The sequence below is a fragment of the Nematolebias whitei genome, chromosome 2 (genome assembly GCF_014905685.2).
Source record: "Nematolebias whitei isolate Nwh7 chromosome 2, NemWhi1, whole genome shotgun sequence".
NCBI lineage: Eukaryota > Metazoa > Chordata > Actinopteri > Cyprinodontiformes > Rivulidae > Nematolebias > Nematolebias whitei.
Window position 1 is genome coordinate 2,996,565 of NC_056499.1, and position 21,568 is coordinate 3,018,132.

Genomic DNA, 21,568 nt, shown 5'->3' on the forward strand with positions numbered 1-21,568 from the left:
ATATATATATATATATACATATACATATATATATACATATACATATACATATACGTATACATACATACATACATATAAATAAAATAAATAATTAAAATAAAATAAAAAACCAGCAGATGTGAATACTCCAACCAGACATTTACACATAAACACATATAAATACAAATTTCCTTCCACCCATGTTGCATGATGAAGTCTTATTTGAAAAAGACATATGTGAAACGGTGTCTGAACCTAATGCACAGTGTCCAATAGTTGATAAGTACCGATCATGTTGCATGCTTGGTCTGTGCACCATCTTTTAGGATCTTAATCAACAGAGATGTTTACGTTTCCCTGCAATGTGCCAGTTTACCACCCTTCCATTGGGGGCAAGAAAAAAAAACATACATGCTGCTCCAGCATTTGCACAATCTGAAGGGAAATATAGGAACATAAGCTGCATTCATTTTGAGGGAATCTGAAGAAAAAAAACGAGTAAGGAAAAAACAGCTTTACACTGTAAGCATTGAAATGGTAGCTTGAATTGTGAGGCAGAAAAATCAGGGCTCCCTGCGCTGTCACAATCAATTTGAGAATGGTTTCTACATGACAGTGGTCCGCTGTGCACAGACAGTCCTGTAGTCGGCAGATAAGTGGAAGCTCTTTAGCAGGAGAACAGAGGGCAGGGCAGGGTGGCCGCTGAGACCGATTCGATGCTGGTCCTACCTGCACTGGCTGCACTCCTACGCAGACAGAATAGAGTCCAGTGTCTGAACACAGAGCTTGTATTGTTAAGAAGCTTGGGTTGGCCTCAAAACATTTTCATTCACTTTAAAATTTAACAATGTGCCCCATGAAGTGATGTTTGTATGCAGATACTCAGCAAAATGCATTTTCCTGTGACACAGTAATATATAGTAGACTCCAAATGGTTTGTGTCTTGACTGCATACTGTGTATTACACACATTATATCTGCCCAAACATATAAAAAAACATTTACACAAATAGCACAGAACAGTGTCTGTCCAGTTGCTCCAGTCAAAAATGCCTCAGTTAGCATTTTCTCCACAACACTTCAGTCAACTGTTTGCCCTGTGCACTCAGGTGAAATATGAGCCACAGTAAATCATTATTCCTCAGGCCACATTTGCCAGATGAATGCATGTGAGTGTTGGACTGTGTGTTTTCTCCTCTAATGAATTGAGGAATTTAGCTTGTGGCAGTAGAGGTAAAAAGAGGTAGTGCTTGTGCTCACGTATGTTTGTGCAAAAAGAGGATAATTCTGCATTTTGAATTGAATTTCAGGGAGTTGCTATTAGATGTTCATTTAAAGAGGGCTTGGTGTGAATACATGAACGAAGATGGCTGATGGATGGATGGGTGTGTGGAGAATATATGGATGAATGGATGAATGGATGTATAGATGGATGGGCAGATGATAGATGGAGGATACTGTATATGGATGGTTGGATGGATGGATGGTGGATGGATGATGGATGGGTGGATAAATGGTAAATGGACTGTATATAGCACCTTTCTATCTTATTTCAAGATACTCAAAGCTCTTTACAACAATCTGTGTCTCATTTACCCATTCATACAGCTCTATACTAGATCTATACAAAGCTAATTGAACAAATCATTCTAAAGAGACTAATCAGAGCTTTATCACATTCAGACACTGATGGGACACACATCAGAGGCAACGAGGGGTTCAGTGTCTTGCCCAGTGACACTTCAGCATGTGACTGCTGGTGGATTCGAACCCCCAACTCTCACATTGGAGGACGACTGATCTAACCACTCAGCCACAGCTGCCCATGGATGGCTGGATAATGGATGATGGATGGATAGTTGGATGGATAGATGATGGGTGGATGATGGGAGATGGATGGAGGAATAATGGTTGGATGGATGGAGGGAGGGATGAGTGATGGATGGATGGTGGTGGATGGAGGGATGGATGGGTGATGGATGGTGAATGGATGGAGGATGGATGAATAGATGAATGGATGGATGGATGGGTGATTGAGGGATGGCTGGGTGATTGATGAATGGATGAATGATGGATAGATGGAGGATATATGGATGAGTGGATGGATGGATGGATGAATGATGGATAGATGGAGGATAGATGGATGAGTGGATGGGGACCCCTTGGTTTTCTAAGTGGTTCAGTAGAAAGCAGCTGGACTTGTTGATTCTTGAAGGCAGTGAACTTCATCTAAAAGGTAAAGATCGTTGGTCTGGAGCTCCAGGTTTATAAACAGTTACGATGTTGGGGTCATACTAAGGTCACATGAGTCTCTGCCCCTCCCTCCAGGATTTGGGTCACTGAAACTTGTGAAATGCTCCAGAATGAAGCTGACGGTTGTTAACTGCTGTTTTCTTCACGTGGTTCAAGGAAAGTTCTTAGAAGTTCTTTATTCAAAGTCTCAGTACAGTACATGGTAAAACTTTTCATGCCTGCAATACTCTGACACACTTTGCTTTTTTTTTTTTATCCTTGTTAACAAATAGAAACATAATATTAATGGAGAACTATTTTTCATGTTTGTTAAGGTTGAATGATTATGCAAACAAAACACATCAATGAATAATCAAATATAATCAATTCTAAGTCCTAATGCTCAGTAATACAGGTAGAAAAATTTAATCTAATCAAATTAGATAATCAATCCCACTTAAATCTAAGTATACTTAAAATGCATTTTTGTACCTGTAAAATATTTTAATGATGAAATACTGAAATTTGTGACCATATTTTCAAGCACAGCTTATTTTCCAGAAGGCCCTTAGAACCCAATCCCTCCCATGTTCATAAACAAACGAGTAAAAAAATAAAAATGTTAAAAACTTAGCACTGTGCTCAAATACATAATTGTGTTTTGGTCTCTATATGTAGTGTATAACATATGCATGCATTTCTTATAAGTGTATTAATGACAAGATAAGATAAGATAGAACTTTATTGATCCTGCAGGAAATTGTTGTGCCAGAGTTTCAGTACGAAGGAACATACACAAGGAATCACACAGGATACAAAAAATAAGAGAATTAAAAAAAACAAACAAACAGAGAATATAAAAATAACAGAGAATATCAAGGTTCAAGGTTTGTCATTCACATCACATGTGGTGGAACAAAATTGTGTGCACAGGGTCCCAGTTATACCCCAAAATAGCAAAAAAAAAAAGAATATAAAATATAAAAAGAATCAGTATACAAGGATCTAAGATATACACTAAAACACTAATAATGTAAAATAATAAGTTGTATTAAACAGCAGCCTGAACACGAGTCTGTTGTGAGCAGATGGGTATGAATACAGCAGCAGGCAAGAGATCAGCAGCATGGATAATCAGCAGCACAGATAAAGTTGTAGTATAAGTAAGAGTAAAGTATATAAAAATACCAACATGTTCTAAACAGGTGCAGACAGAAGTGTTAAAATGTTTATTGTGGTGCAGGATTATTTTATTGTGTAGAAAGGGGGCGGAGTTGAAAAGTTTGAAGGACTTCCTGTGGTGTTCTGTGGAGCACCTCGGTGGTCTCAGTCTCCGACTGAAGGTGCTGCGGTAAGAGTCCAGGGTGTCATTCAGGGTGGGGCCACGTGTTGTTCAGGATCTGGAGCAGGTTCCTCAGGATCTGGAGCAGGTTCTTCAGGATCTGGAGCAGGTTCTTCAGGATCTGGAGCAGGTTCTTCAGGATCTGGAGCAGGTTCTTCAGGATCTGGAGCAGGTTCTTCAGCATCCTCTGCTCAGACACCTCTGTCAGAGACTGCAGGTCCACTCCCAGAACTGAACCGGCTCTCCTGATGAGCTGATCGATTCTGTCGAACCACCAGTTCTTTAAGAAACAATTCAAAACATTATTCAAGAAAGAAATACTGAATTTCCATTATTGTCATGTAAACTTTAATTATTTAACAAAATACATTTTTTTACATCTTTTTCACACATGACTTTGTCAATACACTGCTTTTATTTCTGTTTTCTGCATTTTGCTTGTTTTGAGGGTCACACTATGGCATTAGTAAGTAAAATATGCTTTATATATATATATATATATATATATATATACATACATATATGATATTTAATCTATCTATATTTGTCTAGGTTTTATGAACCAACTTCACGCATCTTATCAGTTCTGCATACACTACATGCAAAGTCTTTTCCTTTTGTGTCAGTTGACCACCGGACTGAAAAGGGTTCTGCTGGAGGTTTCTTCTTCATGAGGGAGTTTTTTCTTTCCACTGTCGCCTTCATGTTTGCTCAAGATGAGAGTTCTGTGATTGAGTTAAACTCAAAGCAGTCTGCTCCTCAGATACATAATGTTATGAACTTACTTTTTATGTAGCTGTTTAGATTGTCCATTGTTGTCATCACTCTTTGTTAAATCAGGTCTCTTTTGTAAATGAGTCCTCGAGGCTCAATGAGACGAACGCGTAGAAATAAAGGTTGGATGCATGTACATGAATGTTTCTGCTCAGTTCCCTGAGACGACTTCTGTTGGACTTGGTGCTGTTTAAATAAACTGAACTGAATTAACTTCTGTTACAAGATTAGAAGGTGAGGTGTAATTAAAGCACCTATGATTTGTGGTCAGGTCACGAACCAGATATATAAACGTGTTCCAATTATACAGGTGTTTGTGTTGATCCCTGAAGACTGGAGTCATCAGCTTATACCAGTATGCATCACCAGTATGCGAGTGTGAGTCTCAGGTGCCTTTTATTCAGTAATTTCTTCATTTTCATTCTTGTAATTTGGATTAATAGACAAAATACCACTGTTGGTGTACTTCTTCAGCAAAAGCAGTTGTCTGAAAGTCTAAGCACAAATCACAAAAACTCATTTAATGAATTTATCAGTCGTGTAAGACCCATGAATAAATGTGCTTTGAAAAGAATAAGATAACATCTACCTCCTAATCCACTTTCAAAGATTTGCAGACTGTGAACATTTACCTGGATCACCGTTTTCCAGGCTTTTATTCGAGTCAGACCTTGAAAACTTTGCATTCTGCCTTTACTTTTCAGGGCACAAAGGTCTGACTTCTTATCATGAAAGAGTGAGTGATAAAAAAGAGAAAAAGAAAAGTATTAGTTTTTTTTATTTAATCTATTCTAGTTGTGCTAATTAGCACTATGCAAACTCTCCCGAGCTGAGAGGACCCCAGTCTTGTCACTACAGATTCTAGGGGCGTAGTATTCAAATAATCAAAGAACAGAAGAAAAGTTTCTACGTTGAGTTTTCATATTTTCACATTAGAGGGTCACTTGCATTCTTCACAGAAGTGACGTGTTCAGGTCGAGCCTGTATCTTGTCTTTGATGAAGTACCTTATGTGATGTCACAGAGAGACAGCTAAGTGCTGGAGCTATCACATTAGCATAATTAAACTGAAGAGTGAGGCTTCCCCATCATCAAAATATACTAACATCCATCAGCATTCACCATGACCAGAGGAATTACAGCAGGTGAAGTGTGCTTTTATTAATTGCCTCTTCACATGCCAGTCTTAAACTGCTGCTGAGCAGGTAACACCATAACATCCAGATTCATGTCAGTTTAAATGGTTTTACAGTTTTAGTAGTTTTTTTTAAACCCAATGATTGACAGATTGTGAGCAGGTATAGGAAGAGGTAAAGACTGAGAGTAACTGCTGACATGCCTGTAACTCACTGCTTCTGCTCGTTAATGAGGTTTTATTGGAAAGATTAACGGCTTTTGTATCATAGCAAAGGCAGCAAGCCAGGTAAAACAGCTGTTGCTCATATTGTCTTGGTTTTAGGACACGGAGACACCACACTACAGGAAACACACATGGCCTTGTAGCATTGTTGAGCTTTTATGTTTTCTGTCAATAAAGATTCTCTACTTTTTAGCCAAAAAACTAATGCTTAACTAATGCTTTAAAAAAGACTGATAAAGCCTTTTGATTTAATTATCTGTTTGTCTTCCATTATGTCATGAAGTATTATAATCCAGTGGGTTTTTAGAGTTGTGTTTGCAGAAAAATAATCTGACTTAAACACTAAAGAAGGTGCCAACAAGTGCAGCTCGCTGCGGCTCCTTTGGAGTCTCTCAGAAATGATGGACAAAGAATCAGGTGACGGCAGAGTTCACACACCTGCACCATGCACTTTTATTGACTGAAGCAGGCTGCCACACACATCTGTGGACACACGTGGCTATGTTCTCACACGTTTTGGGGGTAGAGTAAAGACAGAGAGCCTCAGCACGCATGGCATTCAAGCAATGTGCAGTGTGTGCGGCTGCAGCTTGGTACAATTGCAGCATTTAGAAAAATCCAAATTTACTTATGACGGGTTTCCAGCATATGGAAGCATCCATAATAGCTGACTGATAGAGAGACAAAGAAATTCCAGTCCTCTGGTGCTAAAATACTCAATTCAGACCTGGTCATAATGGCTCAGCTGTCCTAACCAAAAGGAAGAGCAGAGAATAGGGCGCCTTGTGATTTCCCCCCTTTTCACCCTCACCCTCCCGTGCTTTTCTTCTTTTTTGTGCCTGAATCTTTTATCTGTGTTATTCACTCGAGACTCTTCAAAGTAACAAGCCTCCTTCTTTTTTCCCCGGTACTGGACTTGGAACCCAAATTAGAGACTGCTTGATTAGAGCAGTGAGGAGGGAGCCAAGAGAGAGGGAGATGTGGGTATTGGACAAAACAAATCTCACCCCTACAAAGTGCCTTTTATCTGAAGACCCCAAGGCTCAAATACCCTAGTCCATCCCAGAGCAACCATGGCTCTGCTTGTTTTTCTCTTATCATTTATTTAGTCACCCGTTGATGTTTTCTGCCCTACTTTGTGATGTTTAGAAGAGGCAGGAATCTCAAAAGGTGAAAGATAAATGGGCTGAAACTGCGCAACACAGTTTTATGGTCTCCTCCTTCTAGGAGTTCATCAAGTAATTCTGAAGTTGGCCTGGAGAACAACAGAAATATGCCTGTGCAGTTTGACCACTCACTCTGGGCTGTTTGTCTGGTGTTGGGCTGGTGTACCAGGCCTCAGTAGTCCACCAGAGGGATGTCACAACTTGTTAGGTTTGGCCTGGCTGCTGGGGTTTATGTAGCGCCATGGCACCTCCGAGCTGTCTGTCTGCCGTTGGAAGTGCAATGTGAGGAGACATGTTAACAGGCAGACCTCATCCCCACTGCTGTTAAAAGCCATGCAATATGCAGGAAACGGCCTCTTTTGTCAGCAGGCTGGTCAGACACAAACCACGACTCCCCTCTTCTGTACCACCCAATAAAAGTTTTATCTGCATTTTAAAGCTGATCCATAATTTAAAGCAGGAAGAAAGAGATTTTAACACAAGCCAAGCAACAAAAAAACATGTGCGTTTGATTTTCTGCTCAGCTGTGTTCAGTCTCTAAGGTGAAATACTTCCCTGTTGTTTGATAAAGATGTCACCCTGAGCGTTCACTTCTCTGAATTGTTGTTAAAGTCCTGTACATGTTTCAAAAAAACAAAACCCCGAAACAGGTTTGGCCCAAGGTTTTGACCGAGATAAGTCTCAAACTGAGGAGGATACGTTGGAGTTCCCACAGTTCTGTTGAAGATTATAACAATGGGCACTCTGTTAGTATTCTTGTGGTGCCTGGGCAGGATGAGGCGCCCGCTCTGAGGATAGCCCATCAGATCCTTTGCACGTGTCGCCCTGCAAATTAGTGCTCACACTTCAAAAGAACTACAGTAGATTCCTGATATGATTGCCATTTTTAGTAACATTTTTTGTTGTAATTTTGTAAACCAGCACATGTTTTCAGAAAGACGTAGAGGAGAAGATGAGTTGTGTTTTCTCGCCTCACAGTCTTCGTCTAAGGCCTGAAGGGGCTTTTCTTTATCTTGTGTCCTTCTCTCTCTTCTTCTGTCCTTTTTTTGTGTGCATGCACCTCTTCCTCCTTCCAGCAGCATTATGGATAGTTGTGATTTATTGTCACATCACCCAATGTCTCTTGTTGGTTACCTGTAAAAGGAGCTTCATCACAGGAACAGCCAAAGGTTAATAAAAATGGCACTGATCGTATCAATTTTACAGATAAACCATTCACAACAAGTGTAATCGGGTGAATAAGAAGTCAATTCCGGCCTTGGAGACTGCCCACGGGCCCAATGAATAGATGCTTTTAGGTTATTTTTGTTGTTAGAAGGATAAATGGAGAATTACGGCTCCCGCCTATTGCAGCAGGCAGCAAAGGCAGAGCGGGGCGAACTGAAGTTCAGACAATCCTGCCAGTAAATTGCCCTGAATGGGTTTTGAAGGTTGACAAGCCTTATTAAGACAAACGGCTTTCCTCATCGGAGAGATAGAATAAATCAGGTGTTTAGTCAAATTAAAATAGTTTGAGTAGAGAGGACCCCTGGGAGCTCTTGGAGAACCTCAAGACAGATGTGGTCAGAGACAAGAGGAAGACACCGACAGGAATTCAGTTTCCACTGGCCCCAGGCCATGCTTTGCCAAACTATTATCTGGATCTCATCAATATTATCCTTCTTATTCCATCCGATTGTCTGTTCTGTTGGTTTCCTTTCAGTTTTTCTGTGTGTTCTCCAGGATCAGCTTGTCACACCGGAGTGCAGAAGGAGGGGAGTGAGTTACTGTCTAGCCTCTCACTGGCAATTATGTTGGCTGTGTAAGTCAATGGTAGGATCACTTAGCATTGATTAGGCATAGAGAGAGAGAGAGCAGTGCAGCAGAGCCGCTCTCTGTCACACACAGAGTGGTCAGGAGGCTGTAGAGTGGTCGCTCGTTTTCTTTGCACATGCAGGAGTCCGAGTGTGTTGAATTTCTCTACATGGTTGCTGTCGTGCATTCAAAGCCCTTGCACCAGTTGGTGTCCGTAAGTCTTAATTTCGTCATGTTCATTTGACAAATTTAAGTTGGTTATTCTGCAAGAAACATCCAGTCTAAAATGATTGTCGTGTCTATAACCTGTTTGGTTTAGAGTCCAGTGAAAACAGTGACTCTTAACACCTTCTGGACAATAACCCCTGGAAGTCTGCCACCTCGGCCTGACAGCTCCCTGCAGCTCTTTGTCTGCATGTTGGAAACAATTCCCTCTCTTTCTTCCGCTGAAAGCTGTGAACACCAGCTACAGCAAAAGATCGTCAACTCCAGGCTGTGTGTGACCTTAACACTTTCGAGTGAATTCACTGCAGTCGGTTGCTTCCTGTGTGGTTTTCTTTGTATTAAATATTGTGTACACTACAATGGCACAATGTGATGATTGGTGTGTGCAGCATGGCCACTTTTCTAATTTTAGCTTTGTACAAACTCAAGACCCTTCAGCACTTTTCTTCCAAAGAGCTTGGTTAGAAAATCAGACACAATGAAACAGTTTCGCTTTGTTTCCGTCAGGTGTTCAGAACACGTTATTTTATGGCTGTGTTTATTCATTTCACCCCTGACTTTGGATTTCTACGGTCACTCACCAGGTACTCCAGAGGGCCTGGCAGAAAAGGAGCACCAGCTCTCCACGATGATCTCGCAGCTGATCAGCCTGCGAGAGCAGCTTCTGGCTGCTCATGACGAGCAGAAGAAACTCGCCGCTTCGCAGATGGAGAAGCAGAGGCAGCAAATGGAGCTGGCCCGACAACAGCAGGAGCAGGTAACCGTTTACGGTTTTGTCCTCCGCATTTGCTACATTCATTTCCATTCCTCGTTTTATATTCTTCACTTTATCTTTTTTTTGTCTCGTTATTAAACGTCAGTAAATGTATTTGTCACTTAACTTTTGTATGTCATGCCTGAGGTATGCCAGTGAAATCTTAAAATTCATAAGAATGATATATTTAAGAGACCCCACTCTGTGTTGCCTTTAATATTTCAGTCATGCTCTCTCGGCTGCATTTATGCTGCGTGGTGGGAAAAGCGTTATTATGACTTGTACCAACAAATGTGAGCCAATGTGTGAAATAAACATTATATTAAACATGGGAAGTCCTCTATATCTTATAAATTGGCTCCTATTATAACAAGCTAGGCATTAGATTTGCGGCACGAATCAGGCCAATGAGCCATATTGTACAAATCAGCAAATTAGCACAGGCCATGAAGTGTGTTAATGTCTGGGAAGAAATAAGGACACAGACTATCCACACGGGCGACACTTTTATTATCAACAGCCACTCTAATGGCTATGAGTCAATTATCAGCAAGGAGTTCACTCAGAGTTTTCACAGCCCACTCTAAGACCTTCCTGTTGCAGAAAAAGAAATAGACCACATACCTTGGAATGATACATTTGGTCAAAGTACACTAATAATACATTAAGAGTATTGATTTAGTTCTTAATCAATGATGTCCATGTGCAAACTACACACACTCCTCTCTTTAGACTTTGTAGACATATGACTAAGCAGCATTATAAAATAAATTGATCTTATTTAAAAAATGGAAGAATATCTATAAATTGGGGAAAGGGAAAGCCCGCAGAGACCGAATGTCATCAAGTCATCAAGATACAACACAGTAATTAACTGTTGACACTTGTGAGGAAGCCAGCACAAATTAATCTTGACACATTTGCAGACGGCAGATATCTTACAGTGAACACTTTGTAATTATATTTAAAATTGAAAATTAAATGACACTTAAAAGTCGGTTGTCATGCTCAGTGAAGTGAGCCTGTAGAAGGAGGCAGGGGCGGAATAAGAAAAATGGTGGTGCAGCTCAGGGGCAGCAGGGACGTCTGTCACACTCCGCCTGCACCAGAGATCTCCATCGTAACCACATTTGTCATCTTGTAAATCATTCAGGCTCCTCTTCCACAAGTTCTTATTTCTGCACAGGTTGTTTTATGTTCATAAAGAACATCTTCTGACTTATCATCATTAAAATGTGCTCATTTCTTCGTACACTCTTTGTTTAAATGTCACTGTTTCTTTAAGCAGAATAGAATGTCATTTATTGTCTCGGCACATAATTTACTACACAGACCTTCTTCCATTTAACATGACTTCAATATTTTTATCATAAAGTTAACGAGAGTCTTAGATAATTAACAATTTCTCTTTATCTTTGTTTTTAAACCAGATTGCTAGACAACAACAGCAGCTTCTGCAGCAACAGCACAAAATCAACCTCCTCCAGCAGCAGATCCAGGTCAGTGCACCCATCCGTCCGTCCATCCATCCATCCATCCATCCATCCATCCATCCATCCATCCATCCATCCATCCATCCGTACATCCATCCAGCCATACATCCATCCATACATACATCTTCTTGCATATGAGCACACCAAGGACTCGTATCACACTGACTTTCATCATTCTCCTCAAACGTTAACTGACTGTTATGTATGAGTAATCAGGTGGGTTGTAAAATGTGGAATTGAATAATTCACACCTCCTAATCCTAATCTAACATGTTCTAATTGTGGAGAAGAGGCTGGACAAGGGGGACATGAAAGATGCCCGTGAATGCCTCTGAATTCAGTTCATTCCTGATTAGTGAAGGTGATTCCCAAAACCTGCTGAAAGATACTTTGTCATCACCGTTTCTGCATTCTTCCTGATTTACCTAACCTGTTAACCCAATGAAATAAAATAAAATAAGATTAAAACATTTCCTGCTGTTATGCCAGGTTCTAACATGCTAGTCATGTTTGTTTGGGTGCACAGTGGTGCAGAACACAGAAGCTGTGCAGGACCACCCAGGCAGTGAATGTAGCTGGATCTGTTCAAACTGCACAGACATTCCTATGGTTGGTCACTTGCACTGGTCAAGGCTGTGAACTTGGTTACCTTTTTGAAGCTAATGTTTCCCCACCGGGTGTGTTTGGTGTCAGGCACATCCTTCTCCGTTCGCCTCCTCCTCCTGCGCTTGTTCTTCTAACAGTCAACGCTCCCTACTCTCTCCTTTCATTAAACATTGATTTGCAGCAACTTGCTCCTACAGCAACAATGCCAAAACATCTCACTCTCTTGCTGTTACAGCCTTTTCATTGTAATTTGAACCTTTATTATTTTATGAGTGACTCCACCTGTTGTAATTTGTAAAGCAGCAGTTTTTCCTTTGCATCACATGAGTACTAAACACAGCTCAGACTTGAACAAGTGTTCACTTCAAATATCAGTTTACAGTGAAGGGGCGGCTGTGGCTGAGCGGTTACAGCAGCCGTCCTCCAATACGAGAGTTGGGGGTTCGATTCCACCAGCAGTCACATGCCAAAGTGTCCCAGAGCAAGACACTGAACCCCTAAATGCCTCCGATGTGCGTCCCATCTGTGTATGGATGTGATAAAGCTCTGCTTATTCTTTGTATAGCTCTAGTACCGTATGAACGGGTAAATGAGGACACAGATTGTGATGTAAAGAGCTCCGAGTATCTTGATCAGATAGAAAAGTGCTCTGTATAAGTGCAGTCCATTTATCAATTCAGGACATCAGTTGCATTTTCAAAAAGATAAAGAGTATTCTAACCATCTTGTTGAAGTCAATGTAACTTTTTACTTAGATAAAGAAAAGTCGTTAGAAAAAGGGTTCAACATTACAGTTTACTAAAGACAAGCTCAAAGTGTGGAAAACACTCATCGATGAAGTAGACTGTTGAGGAGCTAGAAATACTCGTATCATAGAGGACCCTTTACTTATGCTCAATGAGCATAAGGGCAGAGCCCTTAAAAATCTCACGTTAAGAGGCTCTTGATTTTATCACAAATTTACAGGCAAATGATACCTGAAGATTCCTCTTGATGCATAGTTTAATAAGAGCTTGGAGATTTGAGTGTGTATTGGAATGCACTTTCAAACACTTGAACAGAGATACAAGCAGAGCCATTTCTTACAGAGCCCAGTTATCCAGCTTTTCCCTTGACAAAATGTGCCTCGGATCTTGAAGGATTAAAAAGGAGCACATCCACAATTAACTAAAAGAATCCCGTGTCCAGACCATCTGCTCTGCTGCCCATCAATGTTCCCTGACTCTGCTGCAGGGATACCAGCCAAGGTTCACCTCGTGGAACATTGTTTATCCAACAAGTTATTTAAAACAGCGCATGTCCTTTTTTCCTCTAACTGGGTTCCTCCAAATATCCAGAGTGGTGATGAAGTGTCAAGGCAAGCAGATAAAAGCATCAGGGCCAAATTAGTGAAATATTTTCTGCCGCTCTCGTTCCATTACCGCTGTCTCTTAAACGTGGCCCGGGCCATCTTTCTATAGAACGGCTCTGACTTAATTAGTTGTCTACATAAGCTTCCAGTCTGTGTGTAACAGACTTTTAGCTACAAGACAAGCAGTGCTGAGGCACCGAGTGACTGCTGTTATCATGGAAAGCACTAAACTTTATTGGAGACCCTACTGCTATCAAAGTCCTTCTGTTTAGCTTCAGGGAGAACGCCAAGCGAGAGCCTCTTGCTAAGGCATCATATTGATGATGGTAGTGATCACATGGTGAACATTGTGAACAGCCCGAACAATAAAACCACGAGGACTGCAACAGGAGGCTGCTGTTGGCACGCTATGCGTCTGCTTTCAAGGGCTTTTTGCATGAAGACTAAATCTGTCAGAAGTGTGCGGGTATAGAGGTTTAGTTGCTTTTGGAGCAAGGCAACAAGGAATTCAATTAAGTTTCCTTTTTGAATAGCCATCTCTTTCTTTTTATCCTTTTCTCGTCATGCTTAAAAGAGAGGGAGAGAGATTTACTCTTTGTCCCGCAGGATTACAATGTCACTTGTTTTAAGATAGCAGATTGAAGTGTTAGAGGCTTATCAAAAATTAAAGCTCAAGGCTTTGTGTCCCTCAGCATCTTTGTATTCCTTCAGTCTATCCCTTCATCTCCGAAATCATCTTGGCATTAATTCAATCCAAGGATTAGATTAACTGATTTAGTTGAAAATTTGAAACACCACTCCAGATTTTTCTAAAGACACATGTGACAGTTTAACATATATATTAACTGATAACTAGTTTGTTTAATATGTTACTTATCTCTCTGAGGTTCTGTTTAATAAAGGCACTTTATTTATTTGCTATTTACTGAGCATGCAATCAAATCAAATAAAATTATGTGAAGATAAATTTACAGTTCTATCTGGAGCCATGCCACCTCACGTGCTAAAAAAAAAAAATCAAACTTCAGGCTTTTTTCTTTTAAGGATTTTAGATACAAACTCTTATGACTGTCTTGCAGCAATACACATCTACCCAGAGGTGCTCGTGTGCAGAAAAACATGCACACTGACACACACACACACACACACACACACACACATCAAGAGGATAAATACTGGCTGAAAGGTCAGGGTGAACTTTATCTTCATAAACAGAACATGAACAGCTTCACAGATGAAATAGAGGGATAGTTTTTATCCAGAGCATTTAATTTAAATGTTAAACATCATTAAACGCCATTTAAAAGCCACAATATCATAACAATGTTATTTGTCATTGAACGTGGCACACATGTGGGATCTAAGAAAAAGAAGGACTTTGTGCATCATTGTCAGCAAGATTCAATTTAACCACGGTTGTTTTTGAAACCTTTAATGATCACATGGGTCTGGTTCTGGTTATCTCCCTTTGCCCCTCTGTTCTCTTCCTGCTCGTGACCTGGCCTTAAACTCTAACCTTACGACACACGCAGTATCTGTGCCTGGACATCCTACCTTTAACCTTGTGTCCGCAAGGACACATAAACTCAGCATGTGTCTATCTGAGCTGTTTAAAAAGGGAAAACAGAGATTAAAGCCAAAAAAGGCCAGTTTATTGTTGTCCACTGCACACTTCAAAGTCCCTGAGGCTTTCTCACATGTCTTTAATGAGGTGGAGAATCAGTGGGGGGCATTCAGGAGTTCAATGCTAATAGGTCCCAAGATTTAAAAGAGAAAAATTAATTACGCTAACATTGCCCAACAATAAAAGATGAGGGATATAGAGACCGATTTTAACGTGCACACAGATGAGGCAAAGCACAACAATACCAGTCAAATACTGTACAAGAAATATTTACAGCTACAAAAAAATTAAATTAAAAAAAGATGCCCAGGACCGTTGTGTTAAGGCAATTAAGAACTGTGCCAGTATTTCACTATTTTACAAAATCAGGTTTCGAACCTGAGAGTCAGGTGGCTGTTTTGATGTTTTACACTATGACAGGAAATTAGAAGTTGCTTGGAGATGCAATTTATTGTGAGTTTTCTTCTCAGCTGCACAAGAGTCACATTTTTTCTGCGAGAAAACCAAAGTCGACTTCGTTAAACGCCTTTTTCAAAATGATTTTCTTTCCTGAATATTCCTGAAATCACGTTTCCTTCTGGTTTTACTCCAAGTGTGAATTTAGTCAGCAAACACACGCTCAAATGATGCAAACGTAATAAACAATGAATTACAAGGTCTTAGTAGTTTTGGAAGGAAGACAATTTTAAGCTCTGGAGTTTGTTTTTCACATTTTTCACAGAAGTGGGGTGGATTGCATAAAACTCAATCAAAATCAGCTCAAACGCCTCAAATTCAAACTCCAGGTTTTGCTTCAGCACTAAAATGGTTTTAGATTCTTGTTGTTATGGCATTCCAGTGTGATTTAGCTTAAAGGGTTTCAGGGTCAGGGTTGTAGTCCTGTTGCATCATTTATCATCAGACCAGTCTCTGCCCCTGCCGAGCACTTTTCCATAGAAACCATCAAAACTCATGCAATGAAATCCATCGGCACAAAAATGGTACACATCCCAGTCTGGTAATTCCTTGATCTTATTCTGTTTGATACCAATAAAACATCCTAAACTACACTATCATGGTAAATATTTTACATCAATTGAACAACTTTAAATAAACACAGGGCTGCATGGTAATTACATCAAGATAATAGCACTAATTTGTGTATTCTCAGATGCTTTTGTTGTTTCCCCAGCTCAGATGATTTTCTCAGTGTGAGGCTTATTAAAGAAAGAAGACATTGTTAGAGAGAATATCTGAGACCTCCCCAATTAGCAGAGCTTGACTGGAACTGTTAGCATGATAATAAGTGAATAATAGAGTAGGGAAATGAGAATGTGTGTGTTTTAAGTGTGCTGTTGTGTGCACGCCGCGCATATGCTAAAACCGTGCTTCCATGTCTTTCCCTTGTGTTTGTTGAGGAGCACTGTGTTAGCTGCTTGTAAGATTACGTCGGGGGCATTAACAGCCTAGTAAGACAGGCTTGGCTCTCCCCCAGGAAGACTCAGTCCAACATGTTCATCTTCCACTTAAGGAGACTGTTAGCTGATGAAGATGTGCACGAGCAAGACTGAAGATAAAAGGAAGCAGTGACCTGACTCATTAGCCTTTTGTCATTTAATATATTGACACTGAGATACAACTAATTTGTTCAGTGGACTCTACGGTTGAGGCAGGAGGACCCATTTAATTAGTAAGAAATGCAGCTCCTCGTCAGGCAGCAGAAGAGAGGCTAGGTCGTGTGCGGTTTGAACAATGCAACCATCACGGTCCTGCGTGCAAAAAAACGTAAATGGTTCAACATGAGACTCGATGGTTTGCCAACAAATGGAGAGCACGTCTATAAAGCCTTAGTTTAGGTGAGATTAAAGGATCTTGACGAACATCTGAGTATCTTCCAAAGAAAACGTATGCTTGCTTGTGCTCTCAGAGAGTAAGGAGTGTAGACAAACTGAATAATTACGGCTGTAAATTGCACAATAAAGACATGCATTTGTGCAATTTGCTTTTGTGCTCTGACACCTCAATAGTTTAAGCAGCAATAATTAAACGGCTCCGTATGAGAGGTGCCACATGAACGACTGGAACCTGTAAAAATCACACCTGAGGGTCTACTTCGAATTAAACCGAATTAATCACCTGAGGAGGTTCATAAAGCAGTCTGGGGACAAGTTAATTTGTCACACTAACTCCCTGCGATCAGCTTTCACAAATTAATACACAAAACAGAAGATTAATTACTGAAATTTGTCTTTTGATTTCCGCACGATGGTAAATCTAAAGATTATTTCTGATCAAATACTCTAAATTACTAACACTCCCCGTCTTAACGTCACAATGCTGCACCTGTTCGGAGCTCCCTGGAACGAGGAAAAACAGTAACACATATCCCCATTATACCCCAACCCCCTGAAGGAAAAATATCAGTTGAGGGCGAACACATCCTGCAGTGTGGTGTTGACTCGGTTTCCTCTCCCTCGCTGCATGAACGGTGTTTTCTCTGCTAATGTTGTGCAAACTGTTTTGTCTTTGCACTGGTTGTGAGTGGTCGTCATCCATAGCAGTGGGCACACTCACAGGGAGAAGGAGCTGCATTAACAGACTCTGCTGTGTACAAGCGGCAAGAAACAGGCGCGTGTTTTCTTAGGGCAGGGGTGGCAAAGAAAAGCATTCAGCCCATGGCTAATGCAAAAAAGGAGCTTTTTGTTTTTTGGGGCGGAGGAGGGTCCGAGCATTCCCCAACAGAGCACAATGAGGCGTTTTGTCCTGCTTAGTTTATGACAGAAATATATATATATATATATATATACCGTATATATAATTTAAAAAAAATATTACATTTTCTCCAACATTCCCACGAATTTCACTTGAAAATTGTAATATTGTCATTCAATCTTTTACAAGTGATTTGTTTTTTCTAGCAGATCATGTATGATATCTGAACATGTTTGAAGATCTTGTGTCTAATAAAGCTGGCTCACCTGACAGGTATGTTTCTGCTGAGCCACAGGCTCTGTGGTGTTGTGCGGGGGGTGGGGGTGGGAGGTCAGCACTCGAGACAGAGCTGCAGACTGTTGGAGTTTCAGGGGGAAACCGAGCCATCGTGTGGACAATCCAGCCATGCAAACTAGTGACAGTTTTATACTCTGGCTCTCATTTGATTAATAATTACACAAAATGTCTTGCAAAAATTTAGGAGAAGTTTGGACTACATTTCTGAAATAAATGTGTATATTGTGCTTTATTATAAGATTTAACAACGCAATGTCAAGGCTACAGAGAAATAAATGTTGCTTTCATCTATCCAAGTCTATTTTTTTACCTGTTGTTTTCTGTTTGGGTTGAAGGGAGCTGGTGTCGTATCTCCAGCAGTCGTTGTGCAAGAGGCAGGCTACACCCTGGACAGGTCACAAGTCCATCATGGGCCACAGAGACAATAAAAAAAACATTTGCACACTTTACACCTTGGGACAATTTAGAGTTACCAATTAACCTAACATGCTGGTTTTTGGTTTGTGGGAGGAAACCGGAGTATCTGCAGAAACCCCACACATACATGGGGATAACATACATTTATACTTTATACAAACTAAACGTAATAAATATAAACCTTTTCTCTCTGCACCGAGGACATACCAAGCTTTAAATCTGCGTCACAGTCATAAATGCCTGTCTGGGGTTCTTTTGTTCCCGTTTTGCATATTTATATAGTTTGGATGTACAAGGCAATAATGCAGATCCTCAAACACACGGACTGTTTACTTTTACTGTTAATTTTTTATTTTTTTATTTGGCATGCACAATTTAATTTATTTACAAGTGGAGTAAATTTTAGCCTAAAGAAAAAAAAAATCCTCTATTTTTTCCAGTATTTTTCTTTTGTTGTTTTAGTTAAGGTTGATCTTTTGATTGTTTCCTTAAACTGGGTTAGAACTGAGAAGTGGACAGATGTCTTGTTAACGCCAGGCTCTGTACTGACGTGCACAGTAGCCTACAGTTTTATCCAGGACTCCAGGGATTTCAAGAGGAGCCCTGAGGAAGTGGCAAAGAAAGTGGATGGATATAGGGTGGAGTGTGTAAGGCACGTCAAAGGGTTGCACAACCCTACTTTCCAGCCTCTGTCTACCTAATATAGACATATTGGAATGGCAGTTGTCCCAAAAGGCTTGTTGTACAGTGGAAGGAGTTAGTGGAAACAGAGGTCATCATTGGCAGCTCCTAGTGGATGGCCTGACTTCACAGAGAGTCTGGATTTGTTGCATTTCATCCTAAACAGAACTGGGTAAACCACACAGATAAATGTGCCATTATACGTAGACTCAGTCAAAATAATAAAAAAAACTCCTTTTGTTGGAATCTGTGGTTATTGCACTAAACCTTGTACTGTCAAACCAATAAGCAGTTCTTGCCTGTGGTTCATCTTTGACGTTTGTGCCATAAATAGATTCAGATTCAAAAGGAAGTTATGATAAAAGGTCAGAGACTTGATAAAGACAAGGGCCCTTTGTTGGTGACCTCCAGTGTGTTTGCCCTCCCAGTTCTAATCCTCCGAGCAGACGAGCAGGAATAATGTGCTTCGCTTGAGTGGGTGGTAATATGAGGACCTTCGTTCAAAAGCAGGAGTCTGGAGCATCAAAGTCTGCTTGAAAATCGTATCGACATTTGTCTGCTTACCGTTAGTTACAGACAAATCCAAACTCCATCACATCTCTGTTGATCAGTGCATGCATCTGCACATGGAAAACTGAAGCAAGCAGCAGAGAAGCAATAATACGTGCTCAGAGAACTGCTGATTGTTTCAGTGGAGAGACAGGAGGTGATTGTTAAGTTAAATATTCAGCAGAAATGCGTCCGCTGGGTAATTTTCCTCCTGGTTAGACTGCACCAATAAGACTGTGGACACAGTGGCAGCTGTATCCTGCTGTCTAGTGTCACTTTAAGTGTGTGTGCAAGTGTTGGGGCATGGCCAGATTTGCCAGCAAGCTCAGAATCCCTTCTGCTTTAAATAAATCACAAAAGGTGATTTCTACACGCAGGCGCTCGGTGCGCAGCTCTGCGGGGAGGAAAAACGGGAGGATACAAAGTGCGAACTATCGGTTCTTACAGCAACAGCTGGAGTCTTCGCTGTGATATGACTGAACTCCTCAGACAGAAAACGTGTAAAAGTAATTCATCCAGGAGTTTGGATCTAACATCTACTTAAGTGTCATAATTATTTGTATTAAAATGAGATGTCTTCTTGAAAGAGGTGTCTCAGAATTAAAATTTATCACCTTCAGTTTTGTTTGTATGCATTGGTTTGTAAAATGCTTTATTAATCCCCTCATGCTAATGAATATAGATCATATTCAAGATTAAGGAGTTGGTTGAAATGCGTGTCTAAATGTGTCATGAGGCAATTAATAAAAATCGAGGGTTCCATTAAACTACACTGACAACAAAATATCTGTTTGTCCCTTTGTATTTTAATCTTATTAAGACTAATTAATTCTAATAGTTGAAAAAAACTTTGTCAGTTTTTGTTTAAACTCATTCAGGAGCAAACCTCACATGAAGGCAGTGAGGCAGCTCTGACCCCACACAGCCCCCACCCCTCAACCGCCCACGTTCTTTGTAGATCCTGAAACAGACAGTGAGGAGCACGAGTGTTGACAGGGTTCCAGCGAGAGCTGTAACGGGCTGTACGTCTACATTTGCACCGAGACTTTAGCTGCCTGGATTCATAAAGGTGTTTTCTTATAGGTTTCTTTTTGCATTTATCAATAATGCAACAGCACTGACACATGTAGTATATTAGTTGTACTCAAAAGGCTTGTTAAAATATATATTTTCTATTTTAATTGCCTAAAATACCATAAATATTTCATTTTCAGACATAATGTTAAATGTAAAAGGAGCAATACAAAATCTGGTGGCAGATGAAAAAGAAAAACAATGAATCGGTTACATTTTAGAAGATATTTGGTGTTTTTGTGAGTGCAAATTATGAATAGGTTTCATTTCGGTTGTACGGCTCTCACCGACCTTCCAATTAGGCATTTGTATAGTATCCTTCTCGCTGAACAAGTGGAGTGTATTTATGAAAACACAGCATCTTCTCAGGAGGAAAACAGCTAGCTTGCTGGCCTGTTACAGACTTCATCGGGTCATCTGAATTGATGATACGTGTTGCGAGGAGGCTGAGTTCCCCTGGAAACCTCTGTTGGAGAGCGCGCTGCGGAGACGAGGGCCTCGGCCAAGTCTGTCTGACTGATCACTACAGATGCTCCTCTTCAAGTATTCCGAGTCAGATCCTTAGTGCCGGGTCTTGAGGGACAAACAATAGCACCTGTTCCTCATAAGATGGCCCATTCATGTATTTTTAATGAAGCCTGGGGGCAGATGGTGTGAAATGACATTATCCAGTACTTAGCAGTGCTAAGACAAAGGAAGAGCAGTGCCAGCAGAACAATGCTCCTGTATTTACGAGAAGAAGGGAGGACGCCGCTCGAATGCACCCCCACCCAACCCCCACCCTTCACATCTGCTCCACTTCATTCTCCAACTCCTCAAGATCATCTTGGCAGTAGAAATGTCCTGGGCACTCAGCCCATACATAGATGAACTTGAGGGTAACTCTTAAAGGCGCAGGGTCGGGTTTGTAGTAACAGAGGAAGCTGAACTAAAATGTTTTTTTAGATTTTATTTAATTTTCTCATACTTTAACAGTCAACTTTTAAAACACCTGAAACTAAATGGGTTAGAAGCTGCTCAGTTGCTCCACCAGCTGTTAATTGACAACTCACCTAGCCTCCTCTTTCTGTTGACACCTTGAAGCTCCTCAGAATTTGATTTGCCTTTCTCAGACATTAGCTGCTGTAAATTAAACTTTAATGCTCACAGCTCATTACTGCA

General features: G+C 40.6%; 1 protein-coding gene across 3 annotated transcripts in view; it reads left to right on the plus strand.

Annotated features, from left to right (window-relative positions):
- sox6 (SRY-box transcription factor 6) overlaps nucleotides 1–21,568 on the plus strand; it is a 134,527-nt gene that overhangs the window by 70,472 nt on the left and 42,487 nt on the right. For all 3 annotated transcript variants that reach the window (XM_037689504.1, XM_037689488.1, XM_037689496.1), the window contains 2 exons: nucleotides 9,455–9,627; nucleotides 11,055–11,123. In XM_037689504.1, the coding sequence (XP_037545432.1) occupies nucleotides 9,455–9,627; nucleotides 11,055–11,123 (242 nt within the window). The remainder of the gene's footprint in view (nucleotides 1–9,454; nucleotides 9,628–11,054; nucleotides 11,124–21,568) is intronic.